Source organism: Catharus ustulatus, chromosome 10, assembly GCF_009819885.2.
Source record: "Catharus ustulatus isolate bCatUst1 chromosome 10, bCatUst1.pri.v2, whole genome shotgun sequence".
Lineage (NCBI taxonomy): Eukaryota > Metazoa > Chordata > Aves > Passeriformes > Turdidae > Catharus > Catharus ustulatus.
In genome coordinates, this window is record NC_046230.1 from 23,302,008 (window position 1) to 23,324,238 (window position 22,231).

General features: G+C 40.0%; 1 protein-coding gene across 3 annotated transcripts; it reads left to right on the forward strand.

Moving 5' to 3' along the window:
- Positions 1-4,706: 4,706 nt before the first annotated feature.
- On the forward strand, positions 4,707-21,963 carry ZBBX (zinc finger B-box domain containing). 3 transcript variants are annotated; one of them, XM_033069319.1, is made up of 18 exons: positions 4,707-4,790; positions 7,926-7,981; positions 8,678-8,765; positions 9,254-9,367; positions 10,556-10,652; positions 11,637-11,685; positions 11,823-11,932; positions 13,925-14,099; positions 14,898-15,018; positions 15,492-15,634; positions 15,853-15,956; positions 16,275-16,378; positions 16,971-17,002; positions 17,432-17,709; positions 18,339-18,498; positions 18,929-19,084; positions 19,995-20,130; positions 20,843-21,963. In XM_033069319.1, exons 3-18 carry the CDS (start codon positions 8,698-8,700, stop codon positions 20,916-20,918), a joined length of 1,923 nt encoding a protein of 640 aa, XP_032925210.1. In that variant the 5' UTR covers positions 4,707-4,790; positions 7,926-7,981; positions 8,678-8,697; the 3' UTR covers positions 20,919-21,963. The 3 variants fall into 3 exon arrangements, with proteins under 3 accessions (XP_032925210.1, XP_032925209.1, XP_032925211.1); XM_033069318.1 differs by having other exon boundaries at positions 4,714-4,822; XM_033069320.1 differs by lacking the exons at positions 4,707-4,790; positions 7,926-7,981; positions 8,678-8,765 and having other exon boundaries at positions 9,278-9,507.
- The last annotated feature ends 268 nt before the right edge of the window (positions 21,964-22,231 follow it).

Here is a 22,231-nt window from a genome sequence, read left to right on the forward strand (position 1 = left end):
TGTGAAGTGTGGAATGTCTGAGAGGCAGTGCCTGTGACCTGTGATCAGCCAGGAACTGCCCTCTGATCCTGCAACACCTGCACACAAACAAGAGTTCTGTTCTCTCTTTCCTACAGTTTGGGAAAAAAAAAAAAGAAAAAAAAGAAAAAAGCCATTTCTATTTTAAACACCTGAGAATGCCTCCATGCATTAACACTTCTCTGTACAAAAAGCAAAGACTGCATAAAGATTCGGAAAAACAAAGGATTAGACAAAGGTTAACAGCTGTGATGTCTTTGGCTGTGAAACAGCAGCCAAATGGTTCCATTTTTATAATTTCTTAAGCCATTTTACCACATCTATAACTTAATTTGCCTTGTACAGACACAGCAAAAACTTCTGTTTTCCTTCTCCTGATATTTTCTTTTATTTTCTTAGGGCTTTGCTATTAAAGCTGCTTTAATCTTTGTAGATAAATCTTCAGGTTTTCAATTTTTTTTTTCTCTCTCTGAAGGATTCTGCTGTCTTAATTCTTTACATTTCATTGTGTTTAAATATTTTAGACAATTTGAAGCCCTATTTATAAATGGATATCATTAAGATTAGGCTCTAATAAGTGCTAATCTTTTCCTCCAACCAGGGAGATAAAGCCTGTCTTAAACCTGAATGGCTTAAAACAAGTTCATTTCTTTTTATCCTCATGAAGTGAACAAATAAAACACTACCCAGCAGCTGTATTCACTGGCAGCACTGGAGATAATCCTCCCATTTATTACTGCTTTTCCTTGTAAAAGTGTTTTTCCTTGGAGGTGCCAGCCTGCTTTGCCTTCAGATGTGCAGGCTGCAGGTCACAGAGCCTGAAACGTGGTAATGAAACCTGAAAATCACCTGGCCTCACAAAAAACTTCCAACCTGGCTCCAATTTTAGATACTTCTGGTTGACTTTTGGGTCAAGCAGGGCCAATAAAGCACTGTGTGTTTTTAACTCAAGGCACAAATTAATGGCCTGCACACCTCGAGGTGAGCACATCTCTTTTCATCAGGGGAACTCTGATGCTTGCAGGTGTTGAGTTCATTTTTGTGATCAAACCAGGAGCTCTGGCTGAGCAAGAAAATATATATATTTTTAAATAAAGAATGCTCAAAAATGACTGAACATGGCAATTTCATGTGTTGTTCTGAAGTGTGAAGGAAAATTTTGGCTGTAAACCAAACCCTGCTTGGGTTTTGTTCCCCAATGGACTTAATGAGTCCTCACCTATCAAACAAAAGGGTTTAAGGTGTCCAGAGTTTCCCTGAATTTAAATAGTTTTAGTATTCCAGACCATCCTAAATGGGATCTGATGTGAATAAAAATAAAACATCTCCATCTGATTGGTGGCTGTCATTCCCTGTGTGCCTCTGCAGCCAAAAAAGGGGAGGAAGAGGGAAAACAAGGTTCTTGCTGTACGGACAAAATGGAGCGAATAATTCACAACTAATAAATAACACAATCTCCTCCTGAGGACTAAAAATACCCTGCTTTTACTGGAAGTGTATTTATTGAAAATAATCAGGTAAGTAAAATGATGTTACTTCTATTTCTTGCCTGGCCATAAGAACAAGAAGTTCCAGAGCAAATTTAAAGTTCATTTCCTGCAGATCCTGCTTTATGAGATTTTAAAACTGGCCTTTGGTAACTGGTCATGAAAGTGGAATTTGAACTGCATGAAAGTTTGTGGAAAGTGATCAAAGGCAGCTTGCAGAAAAATTGAATTATATTTCATGATCATTCTTCATTCCCAGTGTTAATGTAACTCATAGCCCTACAAGCTCAGAAATTTTGATGTGGCAGCTCACCTAAAGCCTGAAACAAATGTAAAGGATTGCAAATCAAAGTAGGAATGTGGGCTGGTCCAAGCCCCTAAAAGTCTCTATGGTCATCACCTCTGTGCTCAGGAGCTCTTTCTGACAGTGGCTGTACATGCAGAGCTTCAAAACCAGTTACAGATATTTTAACATGGACTAAAAGCCCCACAAAGTTAATAAATCTGGTTCATTTTTGTCAGGAGCAGTATGAGAACAAAGGAAGAGAATGGCAACAGAAGGTTTATAACTTACAGTACAACTCCACCAGATGGATCTGAGTTGAATTTCAGTTCTTATTTTCCTTAAAAACTTTACATTTACTTCCTATAGAAGCGACTCTGGGAGAAATCAGGCAAGCACTGACTTCTTTGTGTGATCTACACTTGTGAAAGCTGATTGCAAAAATAGGGAATTATGTTTATGAAAACCAGATGAATGAAACAAAAAAAAAATACAACTGAGCATCGGAGGAGACACATAAAATGGCTGAAAGTTAAATAATCTAATTATAAATATGATGACATAGAGGATGCCAGCATCAAATCCTGCATTACTTCATCTCCCATGCATGGAAATCTAAGGGGACAAACCTCAACAAAACAGGCTCTTGATGCTTTTCCAGCTGAAGAACTCGATCCAAAGCTCACAAAGTCAGTATGAAACACTTAAGTTTTGGATGCAGAGGGCCAATTTTCCTGCAGGAAATTATCTTACATCTAAAATCACATTTTCTCCTAGCTGGAACTTCATAATTAAAACTAGTCTTGAGCATTGTAACATAATTTATGTAGAATATTGCCTCTACTTTCTTTGAAAATATAGATAAGTATCCCATGTACAATGGATGCCTTTCAGTAAGGCATTATTATGGAATATTAAAAACTGTATTCATCTGGCTACTAAGAACACGATTTTCCTACAGGGAAGAACATGTTATAATGCTACAAAACAATATTCCAGGTAAGGTCCAGAATACAGAATATTTTCAGGTTGATTACACATTATGCAAACTACTTGAGCTCCTTCTCAAGATCAAAAAATCCATAAATCCATATGTGTTTCCACAGGCTCTCCACTCAAATTGCCTGTCAGGGTAAAAAAAAAATCTTGAAAACTGTGCTGTAACCATGATGATGAAGGAAAATTACTGCCAGACAGATTATGTAGTGAAGAAAAACTGTGTAAGTTATTGTGTGCCTCCTAGCCTGAATACATATGGGACAAATGCAAATTTGCCAAATGAAATACAGCTTAGAGTGCATAAATTTCAAACAGATAATACTTTATCCTTATTAAATCCTGGCTTGGATCATGGAGTGCATTTTCCTGAAACTCCAGCTTTTCTGTGGAGGCTGTTTATCCCCTAAAGGAGCATCAATTATAAATAATGGTCAAGCCACCAAAATTGGAAGGACAAGACTGGAAGCAAATAAACTGCAAGAATATAGCTGATAAAAACTTGAATATTGCCATGCACTCCAACTCTCCTTTGAGGGGGTGGCATGGGAATTATCATTTATTGGCAGAAACATAAATAAATACCTGGTCAGGAAGAGGTAAAGTGTGATGCATGGACCTACAACTGCACAAACCTACAGGGTGGGCATAAATAGAGCTTTTGTGAAAAATTAAGCATCACAAGGATGTTTAGCTCTGTGGGTCCTGAGCACTAACTAAAGGTTAGTGTGGATAATGGGATAACTTGTAAAAAAAAGCCATTTGAAGCCTCTTTGCACTCAGTGAGGTTGATTTAGATTTTAGCTACTTAAAGCTCGGCACTAAATGAGCAGAAGAGCAGATTGCTTCCTCCAGAGTGGTGAATAAATAATACAGAGAAGTAAAACCACAGAAAAACCTGGATTTAAAGACAAATGGGGGGTGTATTGAGAAGTTTGGGAATAAAGGTTGGAACGAGATGGGAGAAACATAAAATCTCGATATTTAGCAAAATTTAATTGTTTTATTTTGTACAGACAGAGCAAAGCAGCACTGGGGAGGTGTGAGGGGTCACTGCTCACTCCATCAAACCTTGGTCTGCAGTTTCTTCTTATAGTGTGGTCTCTCATTATAATGAATAATTTTTTTTTTGTTTTCTTGCTGTCATAATTTTGCCAGGTGAGCAGTGGTGGTGAATAAACATCCATGTGAAAGTCTCTGGAGTCAGTCCCACAGATACCATCGGGTCCTGGGAGATAAAACCGGCAGAAATTGGGAAGTTCTGATCTTTGTAGACAGGTAATCATTGATAAAACAAAGGCAGGAAATCTGATTTTGCAAAATCTATCAGACTATTGGAAAGTCTGATTTTACAAACCAGTAGTAGATACAAATTATTTAGAAACATAATATTCATAACAGGGGATTTAAAACAGAATTATTTAATCACGTTTTTCCTTCACTTTAGACCTTTGTATTTTGGTTTATATAAACCCCAATACTTTCATGATTAACACGAATCTTTTATCACTTATCACAGGGCTCATTAAAAGGAGGCAGAGGGATATTTTAGAAGGCACAGAGGCAAGGGTCAATGGTTTTACAGCGATAGAAGGCAGGTTTAGGTTAGGAAGGTGCTCCCCGTGAGGGCAGGCCCTGGCACAGGAGCCCACAGAGGCTGTGGCCGCCCTGGCACTGCCCAAGGCCGGCTGGGCAGGGCTGGCAGCAACAAGTGGAAGTGTCCCCGCCACGGCAGGGGTAACACAGGACAATCTTTAATGTCCCTTCCAACGCAGAATATTCCGCGGTTCTGTGATAAACCAAGCTCTGCCCTCAGCCGAGCTCCGCGCCCCGCACGGAATCGGCTCTGCCCTCATCCCCCCCCACCCGGCGGGGCCCAATGGTGCCTCCCGCGCTGCCATGGTAACGGCGCCGCGCTCGGCCCGAGCGGGACCGGGAACGGGACCGGGACCACGACTGGGACAGGGATCGGGACTGGGACCGAAATAGGGACAGCCCCTGCTGGGGTGAGCCCTCAGATCCCCCAGCTCCGGCCGGGGTGAGCCCACAGCTCCATCCCAGCTCCGGCCGGGGTGAGCCCTCAGCTCCATCCCAGCTCCGGCCGGGGTGAGCCCTCAGTTCTCCCTCAGTTCTCCCTCAGTTCCCCCTCAGTTTCCCCTCAGTTTCCCCCTCAGTTCCCCCCTCAGTTTCCCCTCAGTTCTCTCTCAGTTCCCCCTCAGTTCCCCCTCAGTTCCCCCTCAGTTTCCCGTCAGTTTCCCCCCCAGCTCCGGCCGGGTGAGCCCTGGCAGTTCCCCTCAGGAGCCGAGGCTCCGGCCCAGCAAGCCCCGTGCCCAAGGAGGGCCGAGAGCAGCCGGGGAGGTGTCAGTTGTGTAAATCCCGATTTGCTCCCGGAGGTGTCAGTTGTGTGAATCCCGATTTGCTCCCGGAGGAGTTGTGTAAATCCCGATTTGCTCCCGGAGATCTCAGTTGTGTAAATCCCCCCGATTTGCTCCCTGGCACTGTTGTGCTGGCCCTGGCACTGCTCTCTTATTGCCCCTCTCACGCCTTTCAGGTTTTAAGTTAGAAGTCCCTGTGCCGACGACTTTTCATCAGGCTTGGAAAGCCACCCGAACAAACCCAGCACTTTATTTTTTACACCTTTATGTCCTGTCTGCCCTTGTGCTCTGCTCTGTTCCCCAGCCTGTCAGGACTGAGTAGAACCCACAAACCCATCCCACAGCAGGGCTGGAGAGGGGCTTAAGGGCAAATACTGACTGCTGCCATTATCCACCTTAGTTTTAAGGTTACTGATCACTTTATCTGTTATTTATCACCCCGTGTATTATTTATTACCCTATGTGTTATTTATCACCCCACCTGCTCGGGGCAGAGCTGCTGCAGTGTGGGTAAGAAGGTTTTTCTCTTGAGAAACGTGCTCTGTAGAGGTTTTTGGTTTGCAGATTGGGGTTTTTTTTAAGGTGTTTTGTTTTTTGTTTGTTTTTTTAGCAGATTTTGTGGAGAGGCCTGGGTGATCCTGCTCACAGCCTTTGTGTTTGAAGTTATTTATAATGCAGCTACAATTACAGCTCTTGGTGAAGTTGTAGTGGATTGACTATGTCTTTTTCCCTTAACTGCTATAATTTTTTCCTTTAACTAAAAACCACAACACACAGCAGTGAAGATACATAACCCATAGAAACAGGTGTTGAGTTTGCAGTTACCAAGATAATGCATCTTTCCAAAGCGTGATGAAATTGCAAAATATGGTAGGAGGACTTAGGGGAAAGTGGCATTTAGCTGTTTTCGTGTTGTTTTCCTGATATTTCTGTATGTTGTATGGTGTTATACGTAGAAATGGATAATTGGCTTAAAAATAGAAAGTGGAGTCTGAAATTGTTGGTGTCACAGGTATTAGGGCATGGAGAATATGAATTTATTCTGAAAGGCTGGGTTTATTCCAGCATACCTGTATTAAAGTTTATGTGATGTATTTCTTTTTTTTTATTTCTTATATTTTTAATGGCATTCTTTTCCATCTTTCTTTAAAGCAGTTAGCATAATAAATGTTTGGAAGGACCAGAAGTCTCAGTCATTGTAATTAACAGCAAATGGGTAGGGAGTGATGCTAGACAAACTCTTTATTGCACTTGGAATAAATCTTCAAAGGAAATAGTTTGGTTTGAATTATTGGTAAGTGGATGGAACTTAGTGTAGTGTGAAATCCACGTTCATGGTGTTGATAATTGGATGTGAGCTGTTGCATAGTAGTATCCCCTTGGATTTTATGGGTTTATTGATGTGAGGAAGCTGTTGGAATTTAGTCTGCCCCAGTTAAACTCTTGTAGTGTGAAATAAACTACACCTATCTTAGCTGTGTGTAAGTTATAAACCTGTCTTTAAATTGATTAGGAAGAGACTTGAGCTAAGCTGGGGCACAGGCTGTGTGCAATTTGGGTTTATTTAAAGCTGACTCAAACTTCATTTAGCCCAAACAGCAGTTTTTGTTTTGTTACACACAGAGGAACCTGCTGGAATGATGACATTTGAGTAGCAGTGTGGCAGAAGAACAGGCAGAAAAGATGTGGCTAATTAGTGCTTGATTTATTTATGTTGATGAGCAGCTTTAGTGTTTGCCTCACTGGCAAACTGTGATGCTTATTAGAGAGAGAAAAGGGATTCATTAAAGAAAAACCCGACAGAAAGAGGGAACTCCTGTGTGTATTTAAATTCCAGGTCTGATTTGGGGACTTTGGGCTTGGCTTCATGCACTTCCCTGGCAGCCCTGAGGGCCCAGCTCTGGGGTATTTTAGGATGCCCTTCAGGCTTTGGGATATTTCAGGATGCCCTTCAGGCTCAGGGGTATTTCAGGATGCCCTTCAGGCTCTGGGTGTGCATTTCCCATGGGGTTTGTTTAACTTTGACTCTTTAACATTTGTTTTTATCCCACAGAGGATTATGCTGTTTAGTGAATTCCTGTATTTTCTCACAATAATTCTGTGGGTTGATCACTGTCTATCCCCTGTTATCTACAACTTCATGCTGTTTTTTCCCCACCCAGTGTTCCTGAAACTTTGTAGGGCTTTTTATCTCTAATATTCTCACACAGCATCTCTGATATTTATCTCTGATATTGCTGCATTTTTAAGTTATCCCTTTAAATATTTGCTTTCAGTGGAATATGTTAAATTTAACTCATATAAATGGTGCTTTTTTATTAGCTACTTTCCCTCCTTGAGCTTGCTCAGCTGACCTGTGTCCTTTGCCTCTGTTTTTACTATTAAATAACCTCAAATCCAGTGTGTGACCTCCTGCTGCCCAGCTCTGCTGGTCCTGCCAGCACACATTTACCAAGAGAAAAACTTTGTTCTATTCAAAATTTATAAAATCTTCTTTCATCCTGGAAAGTGATGAAGGAATGGCTGTTTTGAAGTGATGTTAGAATTGAGTGCTTGGGTTTTCTGACGTTTTGTCAGCACTGAAGTGTTGCATTTTAGGTTCTGTGGCACCAGGTGTTTTAACTTGCATGTGCCATTGAGGTGTTTGTCCTCATAGGTGGAGATATTTGGGCACATTTTATCTGTATTAATTCAGGTTTACCTGTCAGCAGACAGTTTTCCATTTGGGATATTTCCAATCCTAAACTTCTCCTTATCATTCACTAGGTGCTGCTCTCCCCTGGCAGCTGAGATCGAGGAGCTTTCCAAGCACCCTGCCAGCTGTAAGTCTCTGATTTTTGGTTTTTTTCCATGTCCTTGCCAGCAGCAGCAGGAAATGCCCAGTTCTGCACTGACTGCAGTTATCCCACAAAAATTCCAACCCAGCAAGGCTCTGAATGTTCACCTTCAATATTTAAACCTTCTGCTGTATGAATTTCCTTTTTGGAAGAGTATTTTATTTTACAGCTTGGGTTAAAAAAAATAAAAATCTAAATACCACTGAAGTGTTGAGAGGAGGGATTAACTCTGCTTTGTGAGTTATTGTGTTCCTTTGTATCAATTTGTCTGTGACAGAAGGAATTCATCTTCCCAGCTCCAGTGAGATGCTTTGACTTCATAGCCATTGGTACAATTTTCTCCCTCTTGGTGCTTTCTGTGGGTTTGGTACAAGAAAACTGTGTTTTTAATATTAATCTGCTTGCACTGAACTTTAGGGAATTGCCCAAATGAAACAGCCAAGAAAATCTTTTCCCTGGTATCATAAATGTAATAAAAAAGGGGTTTTTTTTCCCAGTTAAATTTAATTTTGAGTTGCTCTAGGATTTTATTGGCACTTCACATAAACAAGTTTTGTGCTCCATTTCCCTCTATATGTGACTATTTTTGAATGTGTAATGAGTTTTTTACTGTTTTAATTTCAATCAAATTCCCATTTCAACAGGTTCCTAACTGTAGATCATTGAAATTCTCTTTTCTAGGAAAAGTTATACTGGGCATCATGAATGTCAATGATTTTGTAATTCTCCCAGGCTCAAAAGCTGGAACCTCAATGAGATTAAAAACAAAGTAAGTGCACTCTATCTGATTGGGATTGAGATGGCTTTTCCTAATTTTTAATAAGTTTTAATGCAACATTAACTAGGAGAATGCAAGAGCAAGAAAAATTGTGATGTGTTTCTTTTCTAGCATTTTCCTTATGCTTTCATCCACAAACCTTTCTTTTCTCAGGCTTTAATCTACTTCCTGATTAAGTTAGAGGTTTTGTAACCCTGTGAATCTACTGAATAATATGAGCACACTAAAGAAATCAGTGGATTCTTTATTTTAATAGAATTAAACCTCAAAACTTCCTGAGTACAGTTGTGTCAGTTTTGTGTTGGAATTTGCACTTGACCTGTCCTAAATTTTCCAGAGCTGTTTTCAGTCCTACTGGGAGACAAAAGAGGGACATGGCTGTAATGACAATTTTTCCAGCTTCTGTTTTTCTGCTTTAAACTTCTTTAGGTGCCTTACTCACTTCCAGGTGATTTCTAATATTTCACTCTTTCCTCCAGAACTGTCAAGGAATTGCAGTTGGAGAAAGCACAGTTAGAAACAGAAAACAGAGAGATGGAGAAGAGATTATGGCAGCTGCAGTCAAACATGAGCAGAGAAAAAGAAGAGAGGAGGTGGGTTCAGTTTCCCTTTGGGAAAAAGGAATCCAATGAGAAGCTCCCTCCACACCTCCAACTCCCCACATGGGAACTCTTGAAGAGTTTGGAATTCACAATGACATTCAGTCTCCTCTCTCCAATCTTTCATCCCAATGGTAAACTTGCTTCCCTGTGACTTTAATTTTCAACTCTTATATGATATTTGATCTGTTTTTCTCATTTATTCCCTCTTCTCCTTTCTCCCCCTGTCTGACTGGATTTGACACCTTAGTTCTCAAGCAGGAGACAGGGTAGTTTCTGCTGCCTCCTTCTTTATTTCTGAGGTTTCTGCAGAGGGTGCTGCTGTTATTTGATCCTCTTTTACATTTGTGTGGCCTCCTGGAGAGGCATCTTCTGCACGATGGCAAACAAAGCTTGGAACCCAGCATGGTGTAGTGAGGCAAATGCTGGGGTGAACTTTAAATCTGAGTCACTGTGAGTGCTGGCAGATTCCTGCAGCATCTGCTTCCTCCTCCTTGAGTTTCTGCCTGCTGTGCTTTGTCCCTGGGAATGCAAATGCCTTGGATTTGGATCCCTGGGTGCTGCTGAGGGCCTGCTGTTGGCAGCTCTGTGAGCATTGCCCTGAGCTGCTGGGGCAGGGTTTTGCAGGTGATGTGTGGCACTTTTGTGTCCATGGAGCTGTTCTTGGTTTGTTCTCAAGGCCTGCTACCTGCAGACCCTGATAGGGTTGCTCTAATGAGCTCTGAGGAGAGGAGACTTTGGCATTGGCATCATTGGAATCATGGAATGGTTTGAGCTGGAAAGGATCTGGAAGCTCCTGCATTTTTAGCAGTGCTGGATGAAGTCCTGGAGTAAACTGGGACAATGAAGGCTCACACAAAACGTACTTCTGTTTTTATTTTTCTAAAACCAACCTTTGAGACTTGATAACGTTTTTTTTTGTTTTTAAGTTTAAAAACTTGGACCAATTTAATGGTTTAAAAAGAAGTACTTTCACATTTGTTGTATTTACTGCTATTAAAGTAGACATGAAGCAGATTTCAATGGAAGGGACTACTTGTGCTTTGGGGAATTGATGATCCTTTAGACAAGAATTTTACTTTTGTGATGTTTTGTTCATATTTAACAAGCTGAAGGAAACTTTTTTGCTTGTCTTGCTTGCAGAAGGCCTAATTTTGAAGCTTTTCTTGCCTTGGTTTGTAGGAAGTTAGGTGCTTATCACTGGAAATCTGGGCAGGCAGGACCACCAAGGACCACCCAAGGCCATTTTGTGGCACAAAATAATGAAAACAGGAAGAAGGTAGGAAACAATATTTGCAAGTAAAGCTGTTTAAAGTATAACAGGATGTAGAATTGGATTGATGCTGCAGAACAGGAAAATTTCAAATACTGTAAAACCAAAAGGGTTAAACCCCATCTGAGTAAAATTCCTGACTGCTTATTTTTCCATGCCAAGCTGCTGATTCCCTTTGAGCTGGAGGAACATCAAGTTTTGGTGGGTGATCTGTTGGGGCTTTAATTGCAATAAACAGCAAATTATCACTGCTCCTATAGATTTAGATCTGTAAGAGTGCAGTGGTAGTGGTGCCCATGTTGAATCTGAAATACTTGAAAGGTTTTGGGTGAAAATTCTCTGCCTTCACAGATAAAATAGACCACAGTTAAAGTCTTTTCTTTAACTCACTTTTACTGCCTCAGACCTAAAAGAAGAGATGGAGAACTTTCCTGCTAAATCTTTGAAAAATCTGTTTTCAGTATGTACAAATGGGGTACTTATTTTCTTTTGGAAAAGTCTGTGGCAATTTTTCTTAAACTGGCAGAAAATGAGAGCTTCAATAAAATTGCTTCCTTGTGAGAGGAGAGGATCAGAATGAAAAGGTTTTCTTTACCCCCCTCTTTCCCTTCCCCCTTCTCTGAGACAAGGAACTCAGAGCTGTTGCTTCCTCAAAGACAGGATTTAAAAAAGGGCAAAATTAAAATAAGGGGTGAATGAGGGACAGTGAGGCTGTGGGGTGAACTCTTTGCAGGGGAAAACAGAAGCAGAAATGCTGGAAGTTATTGATTACTGGGATGTTGGAGCATGGAAGGGTCATGTGGACAATATTTCATGTCTGGGAAGGGAAACTGCTCCTGGGCTTCATGGCTGTCATGAGCAATACATGGAATTCTCTCTTTAAATGCATGCCTGCTATTTCCCTAAAACCATTTGCATTCTGTACAAGTTACTCTTTGTTCATTAGCATAAGAACCTTATACAGATTTATGTAAATATTCTTTCCTCTAGGTTTCTCCAGAAAAAGTGAAGTTGCAAATACTCAAGAACGAGATTCAAGGTAAAGACATCTTTCTTAACCAAATAAAACTTGAACAAACTTCTGATAGATTATTGCTTCTTAGAGGTTGCTGCAATTAAACTATTAAGAAATCAGAAACACTGGATTAATTGAAGTTTTTGTTTGTTTTATTCCAGAGCCAGTGAAAAAACCAGTTAAGCCTGAAAGAAAAAATGTTGTGTCTCATGAAAAATTGGGGGTGAAGGGGAAGGCCTGTGCACCCCCTAAAATTAAGGGTGAGCTGCTGGTAAGTAAATGGTTTAAAAATAACTCTCAAGCAGCACAATTTAATGTGTGTAGATTTTTTTTTGTGTCAGTATGTAAACAGACATTTTTCTTTCATTCTCTGATAATTACTTAAGGCTCATAAAGTGAAGAAAAATTTTAGATCTCCATGAGTGCAAGGAAACAAAAGAAATGGTTCTGTTATCAGAACTGTGACCACTGGTAACAGTTGAAGAATTTATTTCAACTGTATTTTTATTAATTTGCCCAGCATGTGAGCATGACTGAAGAAGGCTGATCTCATCCTTAACTAAGGAACACATCTCAGTGATTAAAACAAGATGTATGATTGCAGGAAAAGAGGACAAAAAAAAGTGGTCCATTAATTTTTGTAATTTTAAATCCTTAGATAAAGCCAGGGAATGCATTGAATTCTGACTGCCTTCTGAGCTGGCACCTCGTTAGCTGTGTTAGAGGGGAAATTTCTATTATCAGGTGTGAGGTGACTTCTGTTTAATAAGGATATTTTGCCTTTTAGCAAGCAGGAAATAAGAATTATAAATAGGAAATAAATAATAAACAGGAAACCCAGCCTCCAAAGTGTGGTGTAGCCTCATACAACTCGATTTTTAAAGTAACCAATGTGAATGGAGAAGTTCCACTGTTGAATAAGAGAAGAACACTTTAATTTAAAAAACTATCACCTCTCTTAGAGAGATCCAACACGCTCCGAACCGAGCGCTGGGTTTGGTTTTTCCCGGCGGTTTTTGGGGAGCGATCCCGGCCCTGGAGCGATCCTGGGGCGCGGGGGCCGCTGCAGTACCGGGAATCGCCGCCCGAGGGCGCTGCGCCCCCGCAGGACGCTCCGGCCGCTGCGCATCCCGGAGCGCTCCCGTGTCCCGGAGCGCTTCCCGCAGCCCCGGGGGGATCCCGGAGCGCTTCCCGCAGCCCGGGGGGATCCCGGAGCGCTCCCACATCCCGGGGATCCCGGAGCGATCCGGGAGTTGGTCCAAGCGCTGGTCCCTGCTGATCCCGTTCTCACACAGTGAACTTTGCGTTCTGCTCACCCCGCATTGCAGGGGGATGATCCGGGAATGCCCTGGATGGGCAAACACCTTTAACAGCTTCTGCAAATCACAATGCCATTGGATGTGCTCGCAGTCCCTGGATCAGTTAAAGCATAGGGCAGGAGAAAGGAGGAGTTGGGAAAACAACCTAGTTGTGTACGGACTGCTGATGTTTGACTCTCATTATTCTGCCTGTACCTTTGCTGCTTTGTTGTGGTAAGAACAGGTCCCTCACTTGGAGAATGTGGAGACAAGGGGTCTTTCCCATAAATACATCAATTATTTTTGTGGTTTTGCTTGACAATCATCCAAGAGTTGGTAATGAAAACCTTCCACAGTAATTTTCTTTATTCTAATAAAGGTTGAAAAGTCCCTAAAGTCCCAGTGTAGGACAGTTTTTCTCCTTTTGTAGCTGTTTTCAGTCAAGCTCATCAATTACAGAGTGGACTTCCCTGGACTGCTGCTTGACTGGCTATCCCAGTTAGCCCCTTCAATGACCATTTTCCTCTTGCTGACCTCTCCAGATGTGCCCCTGTCCACTGAGAAGCTTCACTAAGCAGCTCTTCATTAGTAAAGCACATAGCTCATAAATCCCTTTAAATGACACATGCTGCATTAAATGCCTCATTTAATCCCTCCTGTACATGGGATGTGGTGGCCATGGCTTTATATCCAAACTGTGGGATGTGGGTGTCCATGGCCACTGCTCTCAGAATCTTTTAAAAGTAGGGAGTTTGTGTGTCTGGTAATAAAAACTTTTGTCTTATTTATCTCTTGATAGACCTTTACAATTAATTGTGAGCAAGATCACATAAAATGGGAGTGATCTTGATTACCAGGTAGCTCAGCTTAGCCCAGAAAATTGAGTGCTGCAGTTCCACACTGACACTAAAAATGCTGCTGCTAGTCAGAAATGCTTTGTCAGTGATGTTGTGGAACTGATTTAGGAACCAGCCTCAGAACCAGCCTGTGCAAACCTCGGAAAGCAGGACAGAGGATCCTTGCTGAGTGGTGCCTTTGATGAGGAGGAGTCTGCAAAGTCTTTTCAGGAAGCTTTACTTCAGTGGAGGAGAAGTAAAAGTGATCCTGGAGGAGATCTGTGTGCCAGTGGGGTCCCATCAGGTATGGTTTGTTCTGACTTCATGACATTTTAAATACAGCTGGGGCCATTTGGGGAAGTTAGATTTTAAATTAGTGAAGGCAGATATTATGTGAAGCTAAGAAAACCCATTTCATTCTTTCTCAGAGTGCCTTTATTAATAACAATCCTCTCTGAAGGTGTTTTTAATGATATGCAGAGTATTTAGCTCAGTTTTTGTAATGATCTCTGCCCCATGTCCCATGGCCTTGTGTCTCACGTGGCGCTTCAGCATGAACTGCAGTGCTCAAACATAAAACCAGTTTTAAACTGAGGCAAGGAATGTGCAGGGCTCAGGATTTTGTGTGCTCTATCCAAGTACATTTTCTGCTTGCCTTCCACAGGCTCTTAATATTTCTTTGTCCCAATGAAAAGCTGCAATCAGCTGAAGTATGTATGGAAAAATATGGAAAATTCCTCTGGTCTGATTGGATTTGTGCAAATCCAATCTGGCTTGTTTCTCTAGTCCATGGATGGTGGCTTTTTGTACAAAATAACATTAAACTGATTTTTTTCCCCTTTTTTTGTTTGTTTCTGTGGAATTTTGATCTGTGGAGTCATGGATTTCCATCTCCCCATCATTTCTATGGCTCCAGTGTAGCAATCTGTAATAAACAAGTTTTTCTGGCTGCCCCCATTACTGCCTGTGCTCTGTAAATATAATATTGCTGGCCATTTAAATTTTGCAGTTATGCAAAGACCCAAATGTGATGTTCATTCAAGAATAATGCAAGTTTAGAAGCCTGAACAGCTGTATAATTTTTTACAAATAATTCTGACAGAGCCTGTGGGAGTTTGTGAGGTACAGACCAATGTTACAGCTCTGAAGGAACCCATCCATGTGGAATTCCAGCAGGATGGCCTGAGCTACATGGAGAAACTCCTGCTGAAGAAATACAGAAGGTATTGTACTCCTAATGACAGAATTCACAAATACTGAATTAACCAAAATCCAGATGAAACTTTTAAAATATTAGATATAATGTCAAGAGTTAAAGGGAATGTTTTTAGTACAGGGAGCTTTATCTTTAATAAAATAATTATTATAATTAATTTGATCACTTCATAGTTCAGAATCCTGCAGGGATTCTCTTTGCTATCAAGTTATTGTAGAAGTTGAAGACTTGTTCTGATATTTGGTTACTTGATTTTGGGGCATTTGCTACAGGAATTTTATAGAGAAAAGAAATCTTTAGGATTCTTTTGTGGACATTACAGAGTTTTTTTCTGAGTTCTTGAGGAGCAAGGTCACCTCAATGAAATTAGGAGGAGTTAGTTAATGCTCAGTGAATAGGCTGGTAGGGTTTTTCCTTTTATTTTTCTGATATATTAAAAAAATACGACTTTTTAAGATTGATTTTTTTTTCCTGTTTCAGAACTGCTGTTGATCAATTTTTTTCAAGTTGCATGAAAGATTCAAGGCCTGTGCAAGCCCTGAGTGTTCATCAGGCTGAGGCTGCAGGAGGGGGACAAGGAGATGAGGATGAGGATGATGATGATGACATTGAGGAGTTAACAGGTGTAACAGATTTGTTTATTCCATCTAAAATACTTTTTCTTTGAGATTTCTTTCCCATAATTGCTGAACAATTCCATTCTTAACTCTTAGTTTCTGCTAAAAGCAGCAATAATAAAAGGGGATATTGGTGGTTTTTCATAATGAATAAAAATGTTGCATTTTTTTGTGTGCTTTGAGCAGGAAAAACTGAAATGCATAAAATTATTTCTATTTCACAGATGAAGAGGTGAAGAAATACTGGGCTTCTGTCTATAGAGTTGGAGAATCCAGCACTGTTTGTGAAAATGCAGAGTCCTCTGTGAAAATTGAGTTCCTTGATGATGTGAGTGCTGATAAAGGACTTCAGGAATCTCAGTGTTGAAATGATTTGTTTGAGTCTTGATCTGTTAAATATTTAAAGTAGCGACAGTTAAATAACTTCCAATAAGGAAAAATATTGGTGCTTGTTTTCCATACAAATATGGAAAATGGATAGTTCCAAAAATTCCCTGCATTTTTTTTTCCTGTTTTGTTTAGGGACCTGCACTGTATGGGATTTATACCCAAATGCAGCTTTTCAGAACTTTAACTTTTTTTTTTTTGTTTTTTAAATTTTAATCTGTTGTTGCATGTGGATCTCTGGTTTTTGTGTTTTGTTCAGTCTCCTTGCAAGGATTTGGAAGAATCTTCACATTCTTCAGTGGAGGAAACTGGAGCTGTGGGGATGAATAAGCAAGTCAAAGCTGACCCACTGGAGTGTGGAAGGTATGAGAAATGCAGAGATTGTAGGGGGAAAGGAAATAATCCCAAATTTGGGGTTAGTTCCTAAGAAATGGGGGCAGTTCTTTGCAGGCAGTTCTATTTGAATTATGAAGTGTACACTGTTTAAAGCACTAAGAAATATTAACTGCCTGTAACTAGAGAGGATCATTTGAAATCCTAACCCATGTAAGATTCATTTCTTTGCATTTGCCTGTCCTGAATTTTAGTAAAATTGTTTTTTTCTGAGCCCTTTCCTCAGCAGGAGCAGGAACTCACATCCAGATTTTACCATTGATCAGTGCTGTGCACATTTAAGATACTCTTATTTAACCAACCTTGTAATTCCAGACAAAACCAATAACTGATAGATCTGCAATTCTTCTGATCTCCCAGCATTTATTTGAGTAGCTGTGACCTGGTTTGCTTTTTTGTGTTTTTCTGGTCTTTTCCCCTTCCCATATCAAAGCTCAGCACCTGCAGACCAGACCAACACAGAACCAGTCCCTAAAAGAGAAATGGTTATATTGGGAAAATCTTCTTTCCATTTAACTTCCTCAGCTGACACTAAATAGTTTTTACTTTTTCCTCTCAACAGCAATCCTGTTTCTCCTAAAGAAATCTTTCAAGGTAAATGTGAAAAGTTATTAAGTGCTTTGTTGAAAATACATAAATGTGTTCAGTTTAGCATTCTCATATTGGATGGGGTAATCAACTACAATGGTCTGCAAAATAATTAAAGGTTATTAAATGATGTACCATCCTCTGGGCTATTACAGTTTGATTTGATTACAGTTTGATGGGCTGTGTGAGCACTGTGATAAACACATATAACAAAGAAAACCAACTTACAGAATTGCTCACAGCCTGATAGGATGGATTTCAAACCTCTGATGCTTTTAAGGAAATTTTATTAAATTTCTATGATTGCTTTTCTTCACCCTAATGGTGATTTTGTATTTTAAGTTCATGAAGAAAACAGTGGACTTGGGAGTTATAATTAATATTCATTTCCATTACAAATATTGCTATTTTCATGGTTTTATTGTACTCTTATAGAAAAACCAATTGTCTGCAGTGATCTTGAGATAAATGCAGTGCAGGAGGAGAGTGCTGAACCAAAGGCTGGGGGAACATCACTGAGCTCCTGTGAACTTCCTGAGGAGATCTCAGACCTCACTAAAAGAATGAGCAAAGATCTCCTTGGGACTGAACTGAAGAGCAACACAGATCTCCTGGAGCCAGAGCTGCAGGAAAGCAGGAGGGAGCCACAAGAACTGGGCAGTGTCTGCAGTAACCACAGTTTGGTCTTGCCTGTAATTAAAAAATCTTCAGCAGTAAGTTAGGATGTCTTTAATTGCTAAATGGACTAAGGATGCTGCTTTATCTGTTTTAGATTTAGGGGACTGTCACTGCCTGCTGTATTTGGGATGAAAGCCTCCACTTTGTGTGGCCAGTTTGCTGTTAGTGTTCACAAAAAGGAAAAGAGAACAAACTTGTCTCAGACATGACTAAAGGTGTTGGAGGAGCAAATGTTCTAATGTTTGTATTAACAGTACTTCACCTCTTGTCTGAATGACCAAAAAATGGTGCTCAGTCTTACCTAACAATTTATTCAGGTCCTTATTTGATGAAAGCAAAATTAAAAGCAAAAAATGATAGAAGAGGTTGGGACATTAATTTGGAGCAATTGTTAAACAGTCATCACCTTCATGTACCCAAAAGTGAACACAAAGCAAATCTGCTTTTCATGTCCCCAGTGAAAGAACAGACTCAAACTCTCACAATGTGAGAAGTTTTTCAGATTTTAAAGCACATCTTGAGCAAAAACATCATCCTCATGAATATCTATTACAGCTGGCTGTCAAAATCAGTCTGAGTTCTATGAAATGAACATTTTATTCATCTAAACTTGCAGGGACAATTTGTAAAGTTTCCTGTTTCTAATGTCTCTGTTTTATTCAAGTTACAGGATGTAGCCAAAAGACAGAAATGTGGTTCTACATCATATCAGGGACTTGAAGGTTTCTTTGTTGTAGGTACAAACTCTAAACAAGAGAAGCTGGAGGCACCTTCTTCCCTGGCTGCTGCCTCCAGCCCTAGGGACAGGAGGATCCATTTGCCAGGTACTGCTGTGTGAATAAATCCTCAAAAATAGATATTTATCATCTTTTTCATTTCCAGCTTGCTGTAAGAGTCACCTCAGGGTGACAGTCATGCCACAGATGTGATGCTGGGCAAGGATAAAATAAACTCCCTGCTCTGAGGGAATCCAGTGCCATAAATGTATATAATTATTTACATCAATATATCCCCTGAGAATGGGGCTCCATGAGGTTCCTGTTGCTTTTCATGGTTTATATGAGACAACATGTGAACATGATTATTCTGATCAAATACATCACTTGAAATAAGCTTTTAGTCTGTTCTATATCTGTAAAAAAAGTGTTGTGTGGCTTCTTTAATTCACACATGAAATGCAGCAAATACAGGAACAGTAAATGCATATTAACACAAAAGCTGCAAATAATTTCCTCTGCTGATGTTTGATTGCAGGAGATGGGCAGTGGGTTTCTGAAAGGAGCCTAAGTGGATATGCTGATGACTCTGTAGTTCAGGGTGTCTTGGGAAGTCAAGTGAACAGAGCTGAAAATGCTCTCCAGGCTCAAAAGGAACTTTCTCCTCTGATGGCAGCGTGGATGCCACAGCCAGGTAGGGACAGCCCTAATTGGGTTAATTTGAATTGTGTAAAATGGAGACACTCTGTTGAATTTGTCATTTTTATATCTCAATTTGTGCATTTGTATGTTGGTTTTTTGGTGAGAATAGGCTTTGGAGTTAAAAATTACCTCTTTTCAGCTATAATTCTTTTTATTTGGCTTGGTTTCTGCTTCTGTTTCTGCCCTTTTGCTCCCCTCTTAGCTTGAATATTTAGAGAATAAACTCTCTGGAGGAAGTTTCTGTATTTGTATGTGTTGATATTCTCTGGTTCAATTTGGGAGTGATCTAATAAAGGATTTCTTCCTGCTACACAAGCAGGTCTGATTATATGAACTCCAAGAAACAGGGACACAAGTAATAACTGTATCTGCACTTTTGTTACCTTTCTCAATTTCAACCAGCTCCATCCCAAGAAATGTAGCTCTACATTACTCCTCACATCATGAGCAACCAGCTTGACATTTTAATTTAAATAATGCTGTGTGCAGAAATCGAAGCTGTCAATTTTGAATCCCAGGAAAATATTGGAAAGGTTCTATATTTTATTCATGTTAGTTTAAATTAAAAAAAAAAAAAAAAAAAGAAAGCAACCAAACTTTTGAGCTTTCTGCAATCTTTCAGTATCTCAGCTCACACAAAATTTGTGGCATTGTGCAGAATACTTAAATCATGTATTTCTTTTCTGAAAGGTACTTCTGAAGTATGAGGTGGTGAATTGATAGTTGCTAATAAAGAAGTTACAAGTTTATTGAGAAGTACAATCTTAATTTGGAGTGAGATTTTTCATCAGCTAAAGTTGTTTGAGACTTTTAATGGCAAGTTTTGTGATTTATTTTTTTTTTCAAGCTGATAGTGGAGATACTGCTTCTTTTTGTTCATATTTGCTCCTAAAATATTTCAGGCCCTGAAAATCATTCCAGCTTGACTTGTGAAGATGAAACCTCCTCCAGCAGAGACTGGGAGAAGATCTTTGGAAATGCAGAAAATTTCCAGAACACCCTGGAGCTGAAAGATCACGACACATTTGATATTTTTGGGTAAGTTCGACTTGCTGGGTGTGTTTTGATGATATTTTAGATTATCCAAGATGCCAACCATGTCACAAGTGAAATAAAACCAGCTCCAGCTCTCTAATTGTGCATTACCTGCTAATCACAAATGTCAGCATGACCTGTGTGGTGTCTTGGTGTTCCAGGCCCCTTTTCAGGCAGCTCAGAGTCAGAACTGAGGGGAAATTATTTTGTTGTTCAGACTCCAAATGATAAATCTGGGGATTGTGGGTTTTTCAATGCTTTAGCACTGAGATTTATGAGATAAATCTCTTAAAAATCATCTACATTCTTGGGTTGTGAGGTAGCTTTGAAAAGTTGTGAGCAGGTGAGTTAATAACCTCTAATTCACCATATATTTATTCTGCCTTGGACACTGAGGAGATGATGACTGAAAAAAAAGAAGTTCCTAAAGTTCTGTGTCTCCAGTTTGTTTTTTTTTACTGGGATCTCATAACCAGCAAGAGTCAGAGAAGCACTGAAGTGAGCTCCATGCTGTGTGATCAGAGCTGATTTAGAGATCTGTGACAAAAACTGAGGGAAAAGCTGAATGAGAGGAGCTTGTACTGACAGAATCTCCAGTAAAAGCTGGTTTTGTGCCTTTTAGTTCAACATATGTGAACACATGTCAGCAAGGCTTAAAGCAGAGACCTTGGGGAATTGGAGGTGCTGGAAATCACTGGGCTGTGTTTCTTTTAAGGGACTGGGAGGAAAGCCAAATGGATGCTGAGGAAGCAATTCTGGAGGACAAACAGCAGGTGCTGGCATTGCAGTGAACGTGGAAAGCTCAGTTCAGTCCCACCTTTGTGTGGTTCAAAACCAAGGAGATCAAGAAATGTTTTAAGTACTGCTCAAGACATCATTTACTAAGGAATATTCTGTAAAGCTGTCATTAAAACTTCTTTCAAATAGCCTTGATTTGGCTTTTATTATTATTATTACTATAAAGAAATAACAGAATAAAGCTGCTCTTGTACTGCTATTTTAAAGGATTGCTTTGTTTATTATTTTTAATTCAATGTAAGTTTTCTTACAAGGTGGAATTTTGGGTCTCAAATGTGCTCTTGTGTTGCCAAGCTGGAAGTTTCCACACCAGGGCTATTGTTGGGATAAATTGGGGTTTCTGTATCATGCACAGGAGGAGTCCCTAAGGTCAAGTACACTTTGTTTTAGAAGGGACTTGCACCTTGCAGAATAGAATTTAACAGCTTTCCACTGTATATTTAATTTTTCCTGCCACACTCCTTCCTAACTCCACCAGGGAGCCCAGACCAGCAGCAAATCTTTGCTCAGAATGAAATAGGAGGAAATTCCCTTTTTTTACCTGCTCCAAAATTCCAGTTCAGGGGGATCTGTGTCCAGGCAAATCCAGCTGTGCTGTAAGTTGCTGCCTTACAGGCCTTTGATAATTAAAAGAACAAAGAGGAAATGCAGTTTAAATCATCCTGGGTGGTTTAAATTTTAACAAACAGCCCCAACTGTCCTTTTGAACTTGCTGTATTTGTGTTGTATAAAAGCTTTTTTCTTCCTCCTCCACAGAAAGTGTAAGGTTTAATGCAATTAGTGTAATTTCTGTAAAAGGTCATTTGGCCACTGTGGTGCTTTGATGTAAAGAGGGTTTGGGGACTTTCTGCTCTCTTGTTGAGGAGATGCTTAATTGTACCCAGTAATTGAGTGGCTTTGAAATTACCTCAGTGGTATCTTCTGCTAAATCTTTAGGATTCTCAGACACAGCAGCTTGCTTGGCTTTAACGTTCTCTTTCCCTTTGTGTGCCTGACTTTTTCCTTCTTTTCTTTGTTTCCTCCACTGTGTTTTTCAAGGAAAACTTCCTCCTTCTCCCCTAGTTTTGATAATAAAAATATACCAAAAGCAGTGACAAAGATTTGTCTTTTATTTTGTTGGGAAATGTTGAAAATGGGATTAATTAAAAACTTTTGTCTGACAATTGTTCTTAAATGTTTATGAGTGAACTGCCTGACAGGGCTCTAAAATTCATGGAAATTTTTGTCCACAGGAAGTTTCCTTTAGGAAGAGAAGCTTTAAATTCTGTTTTTCTGTGTTCAGAGGTGGCAGGTGCCCTTCACTGAT

Excerpts from the sequence above, each read along its gene's own strand:
- ZBBX (XM_033069319.1), top strand. The coding sequence starts at position 8,698 with ATGAATGTCAATGATTTTGTAATTCTCCCAGGCTCAAAAGCTGGAACC. Across the intron at positions 15,635-15,852 it reads TGACATTGAGGAGTTAACAG|ATGAAGAGGTGAAGAAATAC; the intron begins GTGTAACAGATT and ends TCTATTTCACAG. Across the intron at positions 15,957-16,274 it reads AAATTGAGTTCCTTGATGAT|TCTCCTTGCAAGGATTTGGA; the intron begins GTGAGTGCTGAT and ends TGTTTTGTTCAG.